Genomic DNA, 19,035 nt, shown 5'->3' with positions numbered 1-19,035 from the left:
ACTAGGTTAGCAATTAGAAAAACTGAGATCTGATACTGGATCTGTTACCTGCTTCACTGGCTCATTGCTAAGATCAAATGAAACAGACGTTGAAAGTGCTTTACCTTTCAAAATGTGATTCTAATAATTATAATGAAATCTTAAAAAAATCTTTTCATCTACTTGAAGATATTAATCATATCCAACTACTTCCTAAAAAGAAAAACAAACTTAAAGCAGATTTTTTAAAATTTACATATGGGTACAAGGCCTGGCAGAAGTATAGTGAAAAATGTTCTTTCTAAATTTCATACTAGTAGACCCCCAGAGATATCTCTTCCCCACAGCTCCAGTACAGTTACTAAGACATCCATGATAAAGGCTGTCCAAAGTGAACCTGAATATCAAAAGACAGATGTTGACAGAGCTACTAGTTACTTAGGAATTGCACAAAAGCCTGTATAACAGGAATATCTCACCTCAAATGGAGACATAAAGCTGTAGAGAAAGAACATGAATTCAGTGACTAGAATATAGATTATAATAAACTGAAGTAAAAAGAAAATGAAGGAAATAGGAACCTAAATAGCCAAGAATATTTAAATTATTAATTAATGCACTGATCCCTAGTAATATAGAAAAGATAGTGTAGAAAATTGTAGTGATGTGTGCTTTCCATTTCCCCTTCAACTGGCTTAATTAGTTCAGATATTTAATAACTTTAAGAATAAGGAATTATATAATAGATGTAATAATCACTAACTCAGGGACACAAAAGTTTATGCAGAAATAAAACTTTTTCATAAATTTTCTACAAATATAAAATGCTTCATCATCTCTTCCTTTGTCCTGTTCAACAGCACATGATTATTATAAAATCCACATACTGAGCTACTAACCTGAATGTGAAGAAAATCTGCTCTGTCCAATCAGCAGGGAAAGTGTCAGCCTTGGTCTTCACTACAGACCATTTTTGGTGCTTAACACAGTAGGCTACTGTTTAGGAACCACCTTTTACCCTCGTAACAAAATAAAGAATAATGCATTTCACATATTTTGCCTTTAGCCCACTTAGCCAATAATCAAATATCACAATGTCAGCCAGGTATTATATGCTTTTTTCATTTTGAAAAGATAATATTTGGATATGAATTAATCTTCAGAAATGTGCCAGTATTCACAAGTAATACCAAGAGTGAACCTAGTCCCTCTTTTTTTTCCCACAATAGACTACCTCATGCCTGACAGATGAGAGGCAAGAAAATCTGTCCTGGCTTGTCCTAAAATGAAAAGGGCATTGACAGTTCAGAGAAATGCTCCTTTGCCAAATCTTTAGCCAGGTAACACTTCAGTGTAGTTTAGGGATGGCTTTCTCAGTTTAAATGGAATCTCCCCTTAAAATAAAAAGTAAACACTGCCATGTATTTTGAAATCCGTGTATCAAGGAAACAAGCTGTGCTCCTAACAATAGCAAACTTCATCTGTATAGTACTTTACAGTTTTTAAAGCACTTTCATACTCCTTATCTCATTTTATCCTTACCACAACCCTGTGAAGTAGGCAAAGCATTAATTATTAGTGTCATTCAAAGATGATAAAAACTGAGACTTATAGTAAAGTGACTTGTCTATGATTGCCCAGCTTGTAAATTTCAAAGTTAGGACTTTGACCTAAATCTGACCCTAAGCCCAGTGATCTTACACACTGTACCATGTCCTACTGCCCATTATGGCTCTGCTTTAGAGAAGCCCTAACTCCATAGGAATAAAGAATTCAGAAAACCATCTGATTATTTCTCTCTTCTCAATATTAAACAATAGCTACTTTGATAAGAGATTGACCTTTGCCTTATGCAAAAAAGTACTAATACATACCTCCTGTATTGAGCCATGAATCTCCTCACAGAGCTATTATTTATTTTAGAAACAAGATAATAGCATTATTCAGCCAGTATTCATCTGATCTGTCTCTGATGGTTATTGCTTTGAGTGATTTAGCTTGGTTATCTCCTGAGAGGGTATTTTTAAACACCTTCTTCTAACAAAAGAAAAAAGTTTCAGAATAACTCTTATCAAGGGACAACATAGTAGATATGCTTTGGCAGACAGAAAAATGTTCTTTAAGAGTAATTGAGTTGGGGTGAGGGTACAGACTTCAGCTCAGCCACACAGACTTTGGATTGACTTTATATCAGTCCCTCTTGTCCAGCCATTTTCTACTATCCATTTATATGTGAAAAAAAAAGAAGTAAAATAAATGTGAGCTTTAAAATATTTTTAAAACATTCTTTAAAAACTAAAGATTGTGAAAGCAAAAATACAAAGCAAAGCCAATTGCAAAGCAATATATGGAGTCTTTTCTATAAGTTCAAAATAAAACATAAACCCCCAATCTAATTCAATTTGGGTGCTTAGGCCAAGAATTTATAGAGGGATCATTTCAAAAAGGAGAGTTTCAGATAAATATTCCTGAAGATTGAAGTTCTTGAGGTAGCTCTTTCCTGAACTGCTCTGTCCCTGTGCAATTTTCACCTGGACCCCCACTCAGCTGACAGCATCTGACTGGCTGAAGATAAGGGGAAGCATCTTTATCTTCATCCTTCAGTATACAACCTGGAAGATTCCCAATAGTTCCATACATAAAAATGAATAAAAATATTCTCTTGAGAAGAAAAAAATCTGTACTATCTGGACTTGCCAAGTATTGCCAAGCCTTAACTTTCTCCTTCCAAATTGGAGTAGAACTAGATTATTCGGAAGTTAAGGTCCACTTCATTTAAGAATCATGTTAAACTTTATTACTAGAGAGCAATTAGAAATATTTCAAAGTGATTCATCACACTGAAACAATAATCATCACAGGGAAGAACGAAATAAATAATAGTCATTCCCCCAACTGTTCACTCCAAAATTTAAAATGTTTCTAAGATTCTCTTCAGAAGATAAATGTTACATGCTGCGCATGATACAGAACTTTATAACATTCATTCTGGTCTAGGCCACATGTAGGAAAAAAAGGCTGGTGCCACATGGAAAATAATATGTCCTAGATAACTATAAAAATCTGTAGCTACCTACTTTTACATTTGCCTGTAAAAATTCTGCTTGATTTTTACTGTCTAGACAGCTGTTTCACAGGATGTAATACACCAGCACATTCTATCTCAGCTTTAAAAAACAACCACACAAAATTTACAACAGCTTTAAGATCAGGTTATGACTTATGAGTAGGACATTTTTAAATTCTACCTATATGTTTTAACTTCTTACATACATCACTGTGACATTTTTAACACACACATGTCCAAGGAAACATGACATATAAAGAATTCCAGAATAACTTACACTGAGACAAGAGGATAAGGCATATGACTTCAAGATCTCAAACTAAATGGAGTACAAGCTGTAAGAGGTTGCATGCCAATTATGGCATGAGTATACCCTTTTTACATTATCCTTTTGTAATTGGTACCTAATATACTCTATTTAACACTGAACTGCACTTGAGCAAGGATCCATTTTAGGCTTTGTAGGCTGAAAGCATACTCACAGATATCATCATTAACCTAAAGAACCACATTATAAAAATTGTACACAATCTATTTTTAGAATTACAGCTAGACATTTTATGTATATCAAAAACTGCTAACCTATACATTAAAAAAAAAAAAAACTAGCCATGCTTTTTCAATTTAATCTTTTGTTTGTTTATTATTTCTTTTCTAGGGGGAATTACCCAGTGTTCGATCTAAGTTCCATGTCCTTTTTCTTCTCTTTGTGGCCTGCATGTTTTTTGTCAGCCTTGTGATTCTCTTTGGTTACCATTGTTGGCTTGTCAGCAGAAACAAAACCACCTTAGGTAAGACTTAACATTAAGATTAGGAAAAAACATATTAATGTATATCAGATTGACATACATTATTGTTCCCAAGTATAACTTCCAGTGAAAAATTTTAGCTGCAATAACATCACTCTACCCCAAACTGAGACAGATGAAAATACATTTTACCAAACTAGAAAGGCATAGTGAATTAAGCTTATAGGCTAATTATGATAATACTTTTTAATGAAACCCCACACAGAAACAAAATTTCCCATTGTTTTTTATAGTGTATGCTGGGTAATAGCTACCAAGGTTTATAGCTCAGAAGATTTCTAAAAGCTGTTCACATGAAAAAATTAAAGAAAGAATCAGTACAGAAGTGAATGTCAGAATTTATTATGCACATCTAAAAACAGAGCCCTGACAAAAACTCCAAACGAATTGCAACAAGAATCCAAGTCTTGAGAAACAAACAAATCAGTGAATATCTGTAATCATCAAGGGGCTCTTTAGGTACTGTGGGAATGAGATAAATATATCAAACAAATGATTTTCTAGAAAATTAGTAAAATAAATGAACATATTTTCTATCACTTACTCTATAGGCTATTATTTGGAAAATTATACTTCTGATGGATTCCAGTACATTTTATTTCATCGATGGTGAAATAAGTATTTACCTTGTGTACAAATCAGTACATGAGGAGTGAGGATAAAATATACAAGTTTTGGATGTTGAATGTTTAGCTAGGATGGATTTGAGAAAAGTTTAGTGCACAAGCTACTACACATTGGGAATTTATTTGCTAATGATGCTAACAGCTAAGAAGGTATTTACATCTATTGACCATGCTTGATGGCTCACTCCTGTAATCCCAGCACTTTAGGAGGCCAAGGCAGGAGAATCATTTGAGCTGAGGAGTTTGAAAACAGCCTGAGAACATAGCAAGACCACATCTCTACAAATAAAAATTAAAATAATCAACTGGGTGACATTTCACATCAGCAAAGCCATGAAATCAACCTAAACATCCATCAGTGGCAAACTAGATAAAGAAAATGTGGTACATATACAACATGGAATACTATGCAGCCATAAAAAAGAACAAGATCCTGGTTTTTGCAGCAACACAAATGAAGCTTGAAGCTATTATCCTAAGTTAACTAACTCAAGAACAGAAAATCAAATACTACATGTTCTCACTTACAAGTGGGAGCTAAAGACTGAGTACACATGGACACAAAGCATAGAACAGCAGACACTTGGGCCTTCTTAAGGGAGGGAAGAGTATGGGAGGAGGGAGGGGTTCAGAAAAAAAATACACTTGGATTCTATGCTTCGTACCTGGGTGACAAAACAATGTGTACAGCAAACTCCCAAGTCACAAATTTACCTTTAAAACAAACTTGCAGATGTACCCTGATCCTAAAATAATTATTAAAATATTTTAAAATAATAATCATTAGCTAGATGTGGTGGCACATGCCTGTGGCTGCAGCTCCTCAGTAAGGTAAGATGGGAAGATTGATTGACCCTGGGGAGGGGGTCTGTTTAAGGCTGCAGTGAGCTAAGATTGTGCCACTGCACTCCAGCCTGGGTGACAGAACAAGACCCTATATCTGTTTCTTTTAAAATAAAGTATTTGTACCCATTTTCTCAACCAAATATATATGTAGCCCCTAGTTGCTATGGTGGTAGATTAGCACATTTGGCTTAGAGAACAGCTACAAAGTGGAAAACCACTAAAAGCTTTGTGATAACAGTCTGAAAACGAAGAACAAATGAGAAACAGTCAGATGCAGCTAGAGTCCAACAGTGAAGGCATTTGCTTAATGGGATTACTGTGTGTCTAAAAATAATGTGCACTAACATGGTCTCATTCTTTATAGTCTTTGAAGTGATTACGGTTCACCAGTTGATATTTTATCTGAAGTAAAACTCAGTTTCTTACATTGCAGGCTTCAGCATCAACACTTTCATTTTTGAAATGTTTCAAAACCAAATCAATGTCATTACCATCTCTTTATGTGTCATTACTTTCTTCCCAGCTCTAAAGGTGGAGGTCATTTTACTATTGTTCCCACTTAGATTCAAATAAAGTGCTGTTAAATCTGCTCCTATACTCTAAATTCAGCAGTACAAAATACATACTACTCCCATGGCTGCTTAATTATTTCTACCACCATGTGTTTCCTGTCTTTTACAAAAAGAGTACTAATTCTTTATATGCAATAACAAGCTTAGTTTGTGATAAGTGATTAAACTGGTTTTTACTGAGTAATTTAGCAATAACTAAAAATGAGGGGTCTGTGCTACCACAGCAAAAAGATATCATAGAACCAAGTCACATAAATGGAGAATTGTAAAATCATGACTATGCCGAAATCTGTTTCTTCATCGTTTTCTTCCTCTTTTCTTCAACTTTCCTGCCCTGCCTTAGAGGCCTTCTGCACTCCAGTGTTTACAAGTGGCCCAGAGAAAAATGGGTTCAACCTTGGCTTCATCAAGAATATCCAGCAGGTGTTTGGAGATAAGAAGAAGTTCTGGTTAATACCTGTTGGGTCCAGGTGAGTAAATATTACCAGTGGAAGAAGTTAGTGCTAGAACATGCCTTAAAGTGGCAAATTCAATTTTGATTGCAGTATGCAGCAGGTATCAGCCCAATGTGAAACTCTATTCCTCAAATTCTTCATTTATAGGTTAGTAAAGACAAACAAAGAGGTGAGGGTATGATAAAATAGATATTCTCATGCTTTCTTTGTAGCAATGTACAGTGGCACTAATAATCTTTAATAACTGAATTTGGTAATGCTTATCATAAAACATAAGAATCTACATGTCTAACATCTCAATAATTACATTTCTGGGAATTGAATCTATCCTAAAGAGAGAAACAAACTATGCACAAAAATGTTCATCACAGCATTATTTATTTACTTATTTATTTATTTATTTTTGCAACTCTGATATTTTATTTTTTATTTATTTTTAATTTTTTTGCAACTCTGATGTTTTATTTTTTAATTTTCATTTGTGTGTGTGTGTGTTTTTATTTAATTGCATTTTAGGTTTTGGAGTACATTTGAAGAACATGCAAGATAATTTCATAGCTACACACATGGCGGTGTGATTTGCTGCCTTCCTCCCCTTCATCTATATCTGACATTTCTCCCCATGCTATCTCTCCCCAACTCCCCAACCCCACTGTCCCTCCCATATTTCCCCCCAGCAGACCCCAGTGTGTAGTGCTCCCCTCCCTGTTCCATGTGTTCTCATTGTTCTACACCCACCTATGAGTGAGAACACGCAGTGTTTGATTTTCTGCTCTTGTGTCAGTTTGCTGAGAATAATGTTTTCCAGATTCATCCCTGTCCCTACAAAGGACACGAAGTCATCGTTTTTGATGGCTGCATAATATTCCATGGTGTATGTGTCCCACATTTTCCCTGTCCATCATCGATGGACCCATCCTATCATCAATGGGCATTTGGGTTGGTTCCAGATCTTTGGTATTGTAAACAGTGCTGTGCACGTGTCCTTATAGTAGAATGATTTATAATCTTTTGGATATATACCCAGTAATGTGATTGCTGGGTCAAATGGAATTTCTATTTCCAGGTCCTTAAGGAATCGCCACACTGTCTTCCACAATGGTTGAACTAACTTACACTCCCACCAACAGTGTAAAAGTGTTCCTATTTCTCCACATCCTCTCCAGCATCTGTTGTCTCCAGATTTTTTAATGATCAACATTTGAACTGGTTTGAGATGGTATCTCAATGTAGTTTTGATTTGCATTTCTCTAATGACCAGTGATGATGAGCATTTTTTCATATGTTTGTTGGCCTCATGTATGTCTTCTTTCGTAAAGCGTCTGTTCATATCCTTAACCCACTTTTGAATGGGCTTGTTTGTTTTCTCTTGTAAATCTGTTTTAGTTCTTTGTAAATTCTGGACATCAGCCCTTTGTCATATGGGTAGACTGCAACACTTTTTTTTCCATTCTTTTGGTTGCTGATTTCTCTAATGACTGTTTCTTTTGCCAGGCAGAAGCTGTGGAGTTTGATTAGGTCCCATTTATCCCTTTCAGCTTTTGTTGCCAATGCTTTTGGTGTTTTGGTCATGAAGTCCTTGCCTACGCCTATGTCCTGAATTGTTTTGCCTAGATTTTCTTCTAGGGTTTTTATGGTGTTAGGTCTGATGTTTAAGTCTTTAATCCATATGGGGTTAAATTCAGTGTAAGGTGTCAGGAAAGAATCCAGTTTCTGCTTTCTGCATGTGGCTAGCCAGTTTTCCCAACACCATTTATTAAACAGGGAGTCCTTTCTCATTGCTTGTTTTTGTCAGGTTTGTCAAAGATCAGATGGTTCTAGATATGTTCTGCTTCCTTCGAGGCCACTGTTCTGTTCCATTGGTCTATATCTCTGTTTTGGTACCAGTACCATGCTGTTTTGATTACTGTAGCCTTGTAGTATAGTTTGAAGTCTGGTAGTGTGATGCCTCCTGCTTTGTTATTTTTGCTTAGAATTGACTTGGCTATGTGGGCTCTTTTTTGGTTCCATATGAAATTTAAGGTGTTTATTTCCAGTTCTGTGAAGAAGGTCATTGGTAGCTTGATGGGGATAGTGTTGAATCTGTAAATTATTTTGGGTACTATGGCCATTTTCATGATATTGATTCTTCCTAACCATGAACATGAAATGTTTCTCCATCTGTTTGTGTCCTCTCTTATTTCGTTCAGCAGTGGCTTATAGTTCTCCTTGAAGAGGTCCTTTACGTAACTTATTAGTTGTATTCCTAGGTAGTTTATTCTCTTTTTAGTGATTGTGAATGGCAGTTCATTCTTGATTTGGCTCTCTTTAAGTCTGTTATTGGTGTATAGGAATGCTTGTGATTGTTGCACATTGATTTTGTATCCTGAGACTTTGCTGAAGTTGCTTATCAGTTTCAGGAGATTTTGGGCTGAGACAGTGGGGTCTTCTAGATATACAATCATGTCATCTGCAAATAGAGACAATTTGATTTCCTCCTTTCCTATTTGAATACGTTTTATTTGTTTTTCTTGCCTGATTGCTCTGGCTAGAACTTCCAGTACTATATTGAATAGGAGTGGGGAGAGAGGGCATCCTTGTCTTGTGCCAGATTGCAAAGGGAATGCTTGCAGTTTTTGCCCATTCAGTATGACATTGGCTGTTGGTTTGTTATCAGTAGCTTTTATTATTTTGAGATACGTTCCATCAATACCTAGTTTATTGAGGGTTTTTAGCATAAAGGGCTGTTGAATTTTGTCCAAGGTCTTCTCTGCATCAATTGAGATAATCATGTGGTTTTTGTCTTTGGTTCTGTTTATGTGATGAATTACGTTTATAGACTTGCGTATGTTGAACCAGCCTTGCATCCCCCAGGATGAAGCCTACTTGATCATGGTGGATAAGCTTTTTGATGTGCTGTTGTAATCAGCTTGCCAGTATTTTGTTGAAGATTTTTGCATCTATGTTCATCATGGATATTGGCCTGAAGTTTACTCTTGTTGAATCTCTGCCAGGCTTTGGTATCAGAATGATTTTCGTCTCATAAAAAGATTTGGGAAAGATTCCCTCTTTTTGGATTATTTGGAATAGTTTCAGAAGGAATGGTACCAGCTGCACTTTGTATGCCTGGTAGAATTTGGCTGTGAACCCATCTGGACCTGGGCTTTTTCTGCATGGTAGGCTCTTAATTGCTGCCTCAACTTAAGACCTTGTTATTGGTCTATTCAGGGTTTCGATTTCTTCCTGGTTTAGACTTGGGAGGATGCAGGTGTCCAGGAATTTATTCATTTCTTCCAGGTTTACTAGTTTACGTGCATAGAGTTGTTTGTAATAATCTCTGATGATGGTTTGAATTTCTGTGGAATCTGTGGTGATATCCCCTTTATAGTTTTTTATTGCATCTATTTGGTTATTCTCTCTTATCTTTTTTATTAATCTGGCTAGTTGTCTGTCTATTTTGTTGATTTTTTTTAAAAACCAGCTCCTGGATTTATTGATTTTTTTGAAGGATTTTTGTGTTTCTATATCCTTCAGTTCTGCTCTGATCTTAGTTATTTCTAATCTTCTGCTAGGTTTTGAGTTTTTTTGATCTTGCTCCTCTAGCTCTTTCAATTTTGATGATAGGGTGTCAGTTTTTGATCTGCCCTTGTTTCTCATGTGGGCACTTATTGCTATATATTTTCCTCTAGAGACTGCTTTAAATGTGTCCCAGAGATTCTGGTATCCTGTGTCTTCATTCCCGTTGGTTTTGAAGAACATCTTTATTTCTGCCTTTATTTCATTGTTGATCCGGTCCACATTCAAGAGCCAGTTGTTCCGTTTCCATGAAGCTGTGCTATTCTGAGTTAGTTTCTGCATTCTGAGTTCTAACTTGATTGCACTGTGGTCTGAGAGACTGTTTGTTATGATGTCCATTCTTTTGCATTTGCTGAGGAGTGATTTGCTTCCAATTACGTGGTCAGTTTTAGAGTAGGTGTGATGCGGTGCTGAAAAGAATGTATATTCTGTGGATTTGGGGTAGAGAGTTCTGTAAATGTCTATTAGGTTTGCTTGTTCCAGGTCTGAGTTCAAGTCCTGAATATCCTTGTTAATTTTCTGTCTGGTTGATATGTCTAATATTGACAATGGCGTTTTAAAGTCTCCCACTATTATTGTGTGGGAGTCTAGGTCTCTTTGTAAGTCATTAAGTCATTTAGAACTTGCCTTGTGTATCTGGGTGCTCCTGTATTGGGTGCATATATATTTAGGATCGTTAGCTCTTCTTGTTGCATTGATCTTTTTACCATTATGTAATGTCTTTCTTTGTCTCTTTTAATCTTTGTTGCTTTAAAGTCTATTTTTATCCTAGATGAGAATTGCAACTGCTGCTTGTTTTTTGCTCTCCTTTTGCTTGGTAAGTCTTCCTCCATCCCTTTATTTTACACCTTTGGGTATCCTTGCATGTGAGATGCTTCTCCTGGATACAGCACACCAATGGGTTTTGGCTTTTTATCTAATTTGCTAGTCTGTGTCTATTGATTGGGGCGTTTAGTCCATTTACATTTAGAGTTAGTATTGTTACTTTTTTTTATTGCATTTTGGGTTTTGGGGTACATGTGATGAACATGCAAGATTGTTGCATAGGTACACACATGGCAGTGTGCTTTGTTGCCTTCCGTCCCCTCACCTGTATCTGTTATTTCTCCCCATGCTATCTCTTCCCACCTACCCGCCCCCCGCCCCTCCCCCATTTCTCCCCAACGGACCCCAGTGTGTAATGCTCCCCTCCCTGTGTCCATGTGTTCTCATTGTTCAACACCCGCCTATGAGTGAGACTATATGGTGTTTGATTTTCTGCTCTTGTGCCAGTTTGCTGAGAATGATGGTTTCCAGGTTCATCCATGTCCCTACAAAGGATGTGAACTCATCGGTTTTGATGGCTGCGTAATATTCCATGGTGTATATGTACCACATTTTCCCTATCCAGTCTATCATCGTTGGGCATTTGGGTTGGTTCCAGGTCTTTGCTATTGTAAACAGTGCTGCAATGAACATTCGTGTGCACGTGTCCCTGTAGTAGAATGATTTATAATCCTTTAGATATATACCCAGTAATGGGATTGCTGGGTCAAATGGGATTTCTATTTTTAGGTCCTTGAGGAATCGCCACACTGTCTTCCACAATGGTTGAATTAATTTACATTCCCACCAACAGTGTAAAAGTGTTCCTATTTCTCCACATCCTCTCCAGCATCTGTGGTTTCCAGATTTTTTAATGATCGCCATTCTAACTGGTGTGAGATGGTATCTCAATGTGGTTTTGATTTGCATTTCTCTGATGACCAGTGATGATGAGCATTTTTTCATATGTTTGTTGGCCTCCTGTATGTCTTCTTTTGTAAAGTATCTGTTCATATCCTTTGCCCATTTTTGAATGGGCTTGTTTGTTTTTTTCTTGTAGATCTGCTTTAGTTCTTTGTAAATTCTGGATATCAGCCGCTTGTCATATGGGTAGACTGCAAAAATTTTTTCCCATTCTGTTGGTTGCCAATTCACTCTACTGACTGTTTCTTTTGCCGTGCAGAAGCTGTGGAGTTTGATTAGGTCCCATTTGTCTATTTTGGCTTTTGTTGCCATTGCTTTTGGCGTTTTGGTCATGAAGTCCTTGCCTACGCCTATGTCCTGAATGGTTTTGCCTAGATTTTCTTCTAAGGTTTTTATGGTATTAGGTCTGATATTTAAGTCTTTAATCCATCTGGAGTTAATTTTGGTGTAAGGTGTCAGGAAGGGGTCCTGTTTCTGCTTTCTGCACATGGCTAGCCAGTTTTCCCAACACCATTTATTAAACAGGGAGTCCTTTCCCCATTGCTTGTTTTTGTCAGGTTTGTCGAAGATCAGATTGTTGTAGGTATGTTGTATTTCCTGTGAGGCCTCTGTTCTGTTCCATTGGTCTATATCTCTGTTTTGGTACCAGTACCATGCTGTTTTGATTACTGTAGCCTTGTAGTATAGTTTGAAGCCTGGTAGTGCAATGCCTCCTGCTTTGTTCTTTTTGCTTAGAATTGACTTGGCTATGTGGGCTCTCTTTTGGTTCCATATGAAGATTAAGGTGTTTTTTTCCAGTTCTGTGAAGAAGGTCATTGGTAGCTTGATGGGAGTAGCGTTGAATCTGTAAATTACTTTGGGCAGTATGGCCATTTTCACGATGTTGATTCTTCCTAACCATGAACATGGAATGTTTCTCCATCTGTTTGTATCCTCTCTTATTTCGTTGAGCAATGGCTTGTAGTTCTCCTTGAAGAGGTCCTTTACGTTCCTTGTTAGTTGTGTTCCTAGGTACTTTATTCTCTTTGTAGCAATTGTGAATGGCAGTTCGTTCTTGATTTGGCTCTCTTGAAGTCTATTACTGGTGTATAGGAATGCTTGTGATTTTTGCACGTTGATTTTGTATCCTGAGACTTTGCTGAAGTTGTTTATCAGTTTCACGAGACTTTGGGCTGAGATGATGGGGTCTTCCAGATATGCAATCATGTCATCTGCAAATAGAGACAATTTGATTTCCTCCTTTCCAATTTGGATACCCTTTATTTCTTTTTGTTGCCTGATTGCTCTGGCTAGAACTTCCGGTACTGTATTGAATAGGAGTGGTGAGAGACGGCATCCTTGTCTAATGCCAGATTTCAAAGGGAATGCTTCCAGTTTTTGCCCATTCAGTATGATATTGGCTGTTGGTTTGTCGTAAATAGCTTTTATTGTTTTGAGATACGTTCCATCAATACCTAGATTATTGAGGGTTTTTAGCATAAAGCGTTGTTGAATTTTGTCAAAAGCCTTCTCTGCATCAATCGAGATAATCATGTGGTTTTTGTCTTTGGTTCTGTTTATGTGGTGAATTACGTTTATGGACTTGCGTATGTTGAACCAGCCTTGCATCCCCGGGATGAATCCTACTTGATCATGGTGGATGAGCTTTTTGATATGCTGTTGCAATCGATTTACCAGTATTTTATTGAAGATTTTTGCATCTATGTTCATCATGGATATTGGCCTGAAATTTTCTTTTCTTGTTGAGTCTCTGCCGGGTTTTGGTATCAGGATGATGTTTGTCTCGTAAAATGATTTGGGAAGGATTCCCTCTTTTTGGATTGTCTGGAATAGTTTCAGAAGGAATAGTATCAGCTCCTCTTTTTATGTCTGGTAGAATTCGGCTGTGAACCCATCTGGACCTGGGCTTTTTTTGGGTGGTAGTCTCTTTATTGCTGCCTCGACTTCAGGCCATGTTATTGGCCTATTCAGGGTTTCGGCTTCTTCCAGGTTTAGGCTTGGAAGGATGCAGGTGTCCATTTATTCCACCTTTACTAGTTTATGTGCATAGAGTTGTTTGTAATAATCTCTGATGATGGTTTGGATTTCTGTGGAATCTGTGGTGATATCCCCTTTATCGTTTTTTATTGCATCAATTTGGTTATTCTCTCTTTTCTTTTTTATTAATATGGCTAGTGGTCTGTCTATTTTATTGATCTTTTCAAAAAACCAGCTCCTGGATTTATTGATTTTTTGACGAGCTTTTTGTGTCTCTATTTCCTTCAGTTCTGCTCTGATCTTAGTTATTTCCTGTCTTCTGCTAGGTTTTGAGTTTTTTTGATCTTGCTCCTCTAGCTCTTTCAATTTTGATGATAGCATGTCAGTTTTAGATCTCTCCTTTCTTCTCATGTGGGCACTCATTGCTATATATTTTCCTCTAGAGACTGCTTTAAATGTGTCCCAGAGATTCTGGTATGTTGTGTCTTCGTTCTCATTGGTTTCGAAGAACATCTTTATTTCTGCCTTCATTTCATTGTTTATCCAGTCAACATTCAAGAGCAAGTTATTCAGTTTCCATGAAGCTGTGTGGTTCTAAGTTAGTTTCTGCATTCTGAGTTCTAACTCGATTGCACTGTGGTCTGAGAGACTGTTTGTTATGATTTCTGTTCTTTTGCATTTGCTGAGGAGTGATTTATTGCCAATTATGTGGTCAATTTTAGAGTAGCTGTGATGTGGTGCTGAGAAGAATGTATATTCTGTGGATTTGGGGTGGAGAGTTCTTTTAATGTCTATTAAATTTGCTTGTTCCAAGTCTATATTCAGGTCCTGGATATCCTTGTTGATTTTCTGTCTGGTTGATCTGTCTAATATTGATAATTGGGTGTTAAAATCTCCCACTATTATTGTGTGGGAGTCTAAGTCTCTTTGTAAGTCATTAAGAACTTGCCTTATGTATCTGGGTGCTCCTGTATTGGGTGCGTATATATTTAGGATCGTTAGCTCTTCTTGTTGCAGTGATCCTTTTACCATTATGTAATGTCCTTCTTTGTCTCTTTTGATCTTTGTTGCTTTAAAGTCTATTTTATCAGAGCTAAGAATTGCAACTCCTGCCTTTTTTTGCTCTTCATTTGCTTGGTAGATCTTCCTCCATCCCTTTATTTTGAGCCTTTGTGTATCCTTGCATGTAAGATGGGTTTCCTGGATACAGCACACTGATGGGTTTTGGCTTTTTATCCAATTTGCCAGTCTGTGTCTTTTGATTGGGGCATTTAGTCCATTGACATTTAGGGATAGTATTGTTATGTGTGAATTTGATACTGTCATTTTGATGCTACCTGGCTGTTTTGTTGGTTAGTTGATGCAGCTTCTTGATTGTGTTGATGCTCTTTTACCATTTGGTGTGTTTTTGGAGTGGCTGGTACTGGTTGTTCCTTTATATGTGTAGAGCCTCTTTCAGGAGTTCTTGTAGAGCAGGTTTGGTGGTGATGAAATCTCTGAGTGCTTGCGTGTTCACAAAGGATTTTATTTTTCCTTCAGTTATGAAGCTGAGTTTGGCTGGATAGGAGATTCTGGGTTGAAAGTTCTTTTCTTTCAGGATGTTGAATATTGGCCCCCAATCTCTTCTGGCTTGTAGGGTATCTGCTGAGAAATCTGCTGTGAGTCTAATGGGCTTCCCTTTGTGGGTAATCTGACCTTTCTTTCTGGCTGCCCTTAGCATTTTCTCTTTCATTTCAACCCTGGTGAATCTGACGATTATGTACCTTGGGGCTTGCTCTTCTTGAGGAATATCTTTGTGGTGTTCTCTGTATTTCCTGGATTTGAATATTGGTCTGCCTTGCTAGGTTGGGGAAGTTTTCCTGGTTAATATCCTGAAGAGTATTTTCCAGCTTGGATTCATTCTCTTCCTCACATTCAGGTACACCTATCAGACGTAGATTAGGTGTTTTCACATAATCCCACATTTCTTGAAGATTTTGTTCATTCCTTTTTGCGCTTTTTTCTCTGTTCTTGCTTTCTCTTTTTATTTCATTTAGTTGGTCTTCGACCTGTGATATCCTTTCTTCTGCTTGATCAATTCGGCTTTTGAAGCTTGTGCATGCTTCGCGAAGTTCTCATGTTGCGTTTTTCAGCTCCATCAATTCACTTATACTCCTCTCTATGCTGTCCATTCTCGTCAGCAGTTCGTCCGATCTTTTTTCAAGGTTCCTCTTTTCTTTGCGTTCGGTTAGAAAATGTTCTTTTAGCTCACTTTAGTTTCTTACTACCCATCTTCTGAAGTCTGATTCTGTCATTTCATCACCCTCCTTCTCCATGCAGTCTGGTTCCCTTTCTGGTGAGGAGTTGTGATCCCTTTTAGGAGGAGAGGTGTTCTGGTTTCGGGAGTTTTCATCCTTTTTGCGCTGGTTTCTTCCCATTTTTGTGGGTTTATCCACCTGTTGTCTGTCTCTGTCCCAGAGATTTGGAGCTTTATGAGATTCTGTTGCACTACTGCCTTTTTTGATTTTTCTTTCAGGTCTGACCCGCCCAGCTAGCAGCAGGCCTAGCCGCTGCCTGCCTGCAGGGGCTTTGCTGAGCTGCTGTGGGCTCCGCTCAGCTGCCCGGAGCTCTTCCCTGTAGTCCTTTTTATATGGGTGTAGTTAGAACTGTCTTGGCAATGGTGGCCCCGCCTCTGTTATGGCAGACTCTCTCTGTTGTGGCAGGTTGCCTCGGCAATGGCGGGTTGCCTCGGCAACGGCAGCCTGCCTCCCTAGCGGTGGAGAGTCTCAGTAATGGCCGAAGCCCCTCCCCCACCGAGCTGGACGGTCCAGGTCAGCTGTGCCTGGTTTGAAGGGCTCAACCCTGAGGGTTTCCAATTACTGTTTTTATTTTCGTTATTGTTGGGGGTGGAGGGGTGGGACCAACCGAGCCTGATCACCTGGCTCCCTGACTCAGAGTCTTTTCTTTTAAGTTGAACGACCCTGTGTTCCAGTCGCTTGTTGAAAAGGCGCCGGGATCTCCTGTGCTGCCACTCGTGGAGTCGGCTCAAACTCCGGCGCCGGCTCCTGGCGGATTTTTTGCCTAGGAATCTCCTGGCCTGACTCGCTATTCCAGATGAGTGGGCAACTCTGCCATCTCAGGGCTCTGCTCGCCAGCTAAGAGGGCTCCCAGACCAGTGGCTTTTGTATGGAGAACCGCAGCAACAGGGAGTGGTCACAGCAGCCGCGCGGGCGGAATCAGCCCCGCGGGGGCCAAAACAGCCGCAGCGGCTGGGACTGCGACACTGGCGTCCCCTCTGCCTGGGTATCTCCTGGTCTGTGGGCAATAAGAGTTCGTCTGGAAATGCGGCATCCACTCACCCTCTGCACTTTCACTGGGAGCTGAAGTCCTGTGCTGTTCTTCGGCGGCCATCTTCCCAGCATTCCTAAAGTTAGTATTGTTATATGTGAATTTGATACTGCCATTTTGATGCTAGCTGGCTGTTTTGCTCATTAGTTGATGCAGATTCTTGATTGTATTGATGCTCTTTACCATTTGGTATGTTTTTGGAGTGGCTGGTACTAGTTATTTCTTTCTATGTGTAGAGTCTCTTTCAGGAGCTCTTGTAAAGCAGGCGTGGTGGTGATGAAATCTCTGAGTACTTGCTTGTTCACAAAGGATTTTATTTTTCCTTCACTTATGAAGCTTAGTTTGGCTGGATAGGAGATTCTGGGTAGAAAGTTCTTTTCTTTAAGGATGTTGTATACTGGCCCCCATTCTCTTCTGGCTTGTAGGGTTTCTGCTGAGAGATCTGCTGTGAGTCTAATGGGCTTCCCTTTGTGGGTAACCCGACCTTTCTCTCTGGCTGCCCTTAGCATTTTTTCCTTCATTTTAACCCTGGTGAATCTGAGGATTATGTGCCTTGGTGTTGCTCTTCTTGAGGAATATGTTTGTAGTGTTCTTTGTATTTCCTGGACTTGAATATTGGCCTGCGTTGCTAGGTTGGGGAAGTTTTCCTGGATAATATCCTGAAGAGTATTTTCCAGCTTGGATTCATTCTCTTCGTCACATTCAGGTACACCTATCAAATGTAGATTAGGTCTTTTCACCTAGTCCCACATTTCGTGGAGACTTTGTTCATTCCTTTTTACCCTTTTTTCTCTATTCTTGCCTTATTGTTTTATTTCGTTGAGTTGATCTTCAACCTCTGATATCCTTTCTTCAGCTTGGTCAATTCGGCTGTTGAAACTTGTGCATGCTTTGCGAAGTTCTCGTGTTGTGTTTTTCAGCTCCATTAATTCACTTATATTCCTCTCTAAGTTGTCCGTTCTTGTTGGCATTTCATCAAATCTTTTTTCAGCGTTTTTAGTTTCTTTGCATTGGGTTAGAACATGTTCTTTTAGCTTGCAGAAGTTTCTTATTTCCCACCTTCTGAAGTCTGATTCTGTCATTTCATCACACTCATTCTCCATCCAGCCTTGTTCCCTTGCTGGTGCAGACTTGTGATCCCTTGTAGGAGGAGAGGTGTTCTGGTTTTGTTTGTTTTCATCCTTTTTGCACTGGTTTCTCCCCATCTTTGTGGATTTATCCACCTGTTGTATTTGTAATTGCTGACTTTCATATTGGACCTCTGGGTGAACTTTCAGTTTGTGGATGAGGAAGTTATTTCTGTTTCTTAGTTTTACTTCTAACAGTCTGGCCCCTCTGCTGTAGGACTGCTGAGGTCCACTTCAGGCCCTGCTTGCCTGGGGATCACCTGCAGCAGCTGCAGAACAGTAAGGGTTGCCACCAGTTTCTTCTTCTGCTATCTTTTTCCCAGGATACCTGCCAAATGTCAGTCTGTTCTCTCCTTTATGAGGTGACTCTTTGGACATACGGGGGTCAGGGAGCTGCTTGAGGAGACAGTCTGTCCTTTATTGGAGCTCAAGTGCTGAGCTGTGAGCTCTGTTGTTCATTCAGAGTTGCTGGGCAGGTACGTTTAGATCTGCTGCAGCAGAACTCCTAAACTCCTTTCCCCCCCGCCCCCAGGTGCTCTGTCCTAGGGAGTTAGGGCTTTATTTATGAATTTCCATTGTACTGCTCTTTTTTTTTTTTCAGGGCTGCCCTGCCCAGCGAGGAGGCAGCCTAGTCACTGTCTGCCTGCAGAGGCTTTGCTGAGCTCCTGTGGGCTGCGCCCAGCTGCCATGTGATCGTCTCTGCAGTCCTGTTTATATAGGTGTAGTGATGGACTACCTCTATAGTGGTGGAGTGTCTCGGTAATGGCAGGTGCCCCTCCCCCACTGAGCTGGACCATCCCGTGTTCAGCTGTGCTTGCTGTGAAACTGTCAGCCCAAAGCATTTTCAATTGCTGTTTTTTTTTTTTTTTTTTTTTTTTTGTATGTGTGTGTGGGTGGGTCCAGGCAAACCTGACTCCCTGACTCAGAGTCTGTTTTTTTTTTTTTTTTTTTTTTTTTTTCTTTTAGT

The 19,035-nt window shown here is 38.9% G+C and overlaps 1 protein-coding gene across 1 annotated transcript in view; it reads left to right on the top strand.

The window, feature by feature from the left end:
- ZDHHC15 (zDHHC palmitoyltransferase 15) overlaps nt 1–19,035 on the top strand; it is a 177,129-nt gene that overhangs the window by 76,089 nt on the left and 82,005 nt on the right. The window contains exons 8-9 of the mRNA XM_003936858.3: nt 3,705–3,837; nt 6,243–6,369. Of these exons, the coding sequence (XP_003936907.1) occupies nt 3,705–3,837; nt 6,243–6,369 (260 nt within the window). The remainder of the gene's footprint in view (nt 1–3,704; nt 3,838–6,242; nt 6,370–19,035) is intronic.

This window comes from Saimiri boliviensis, chromosome X (genome assembly GCF_048565385.1).
Source record: "Saimiri boliviensis isolate mSaiBol1 chromosome X, mSaiBol1.pri, whole genome shotgun sequence".
In the NCBI taxonomy this organism is placed as follows: Eukaryota; Metazoa; Chordata; class Mammalia; order Primates; family Cebidae; genus Saimiri; species Saimiri boliviensis.
This window is presented reverse-complemented; position numbering and strand designations above follow the sequence as displayed.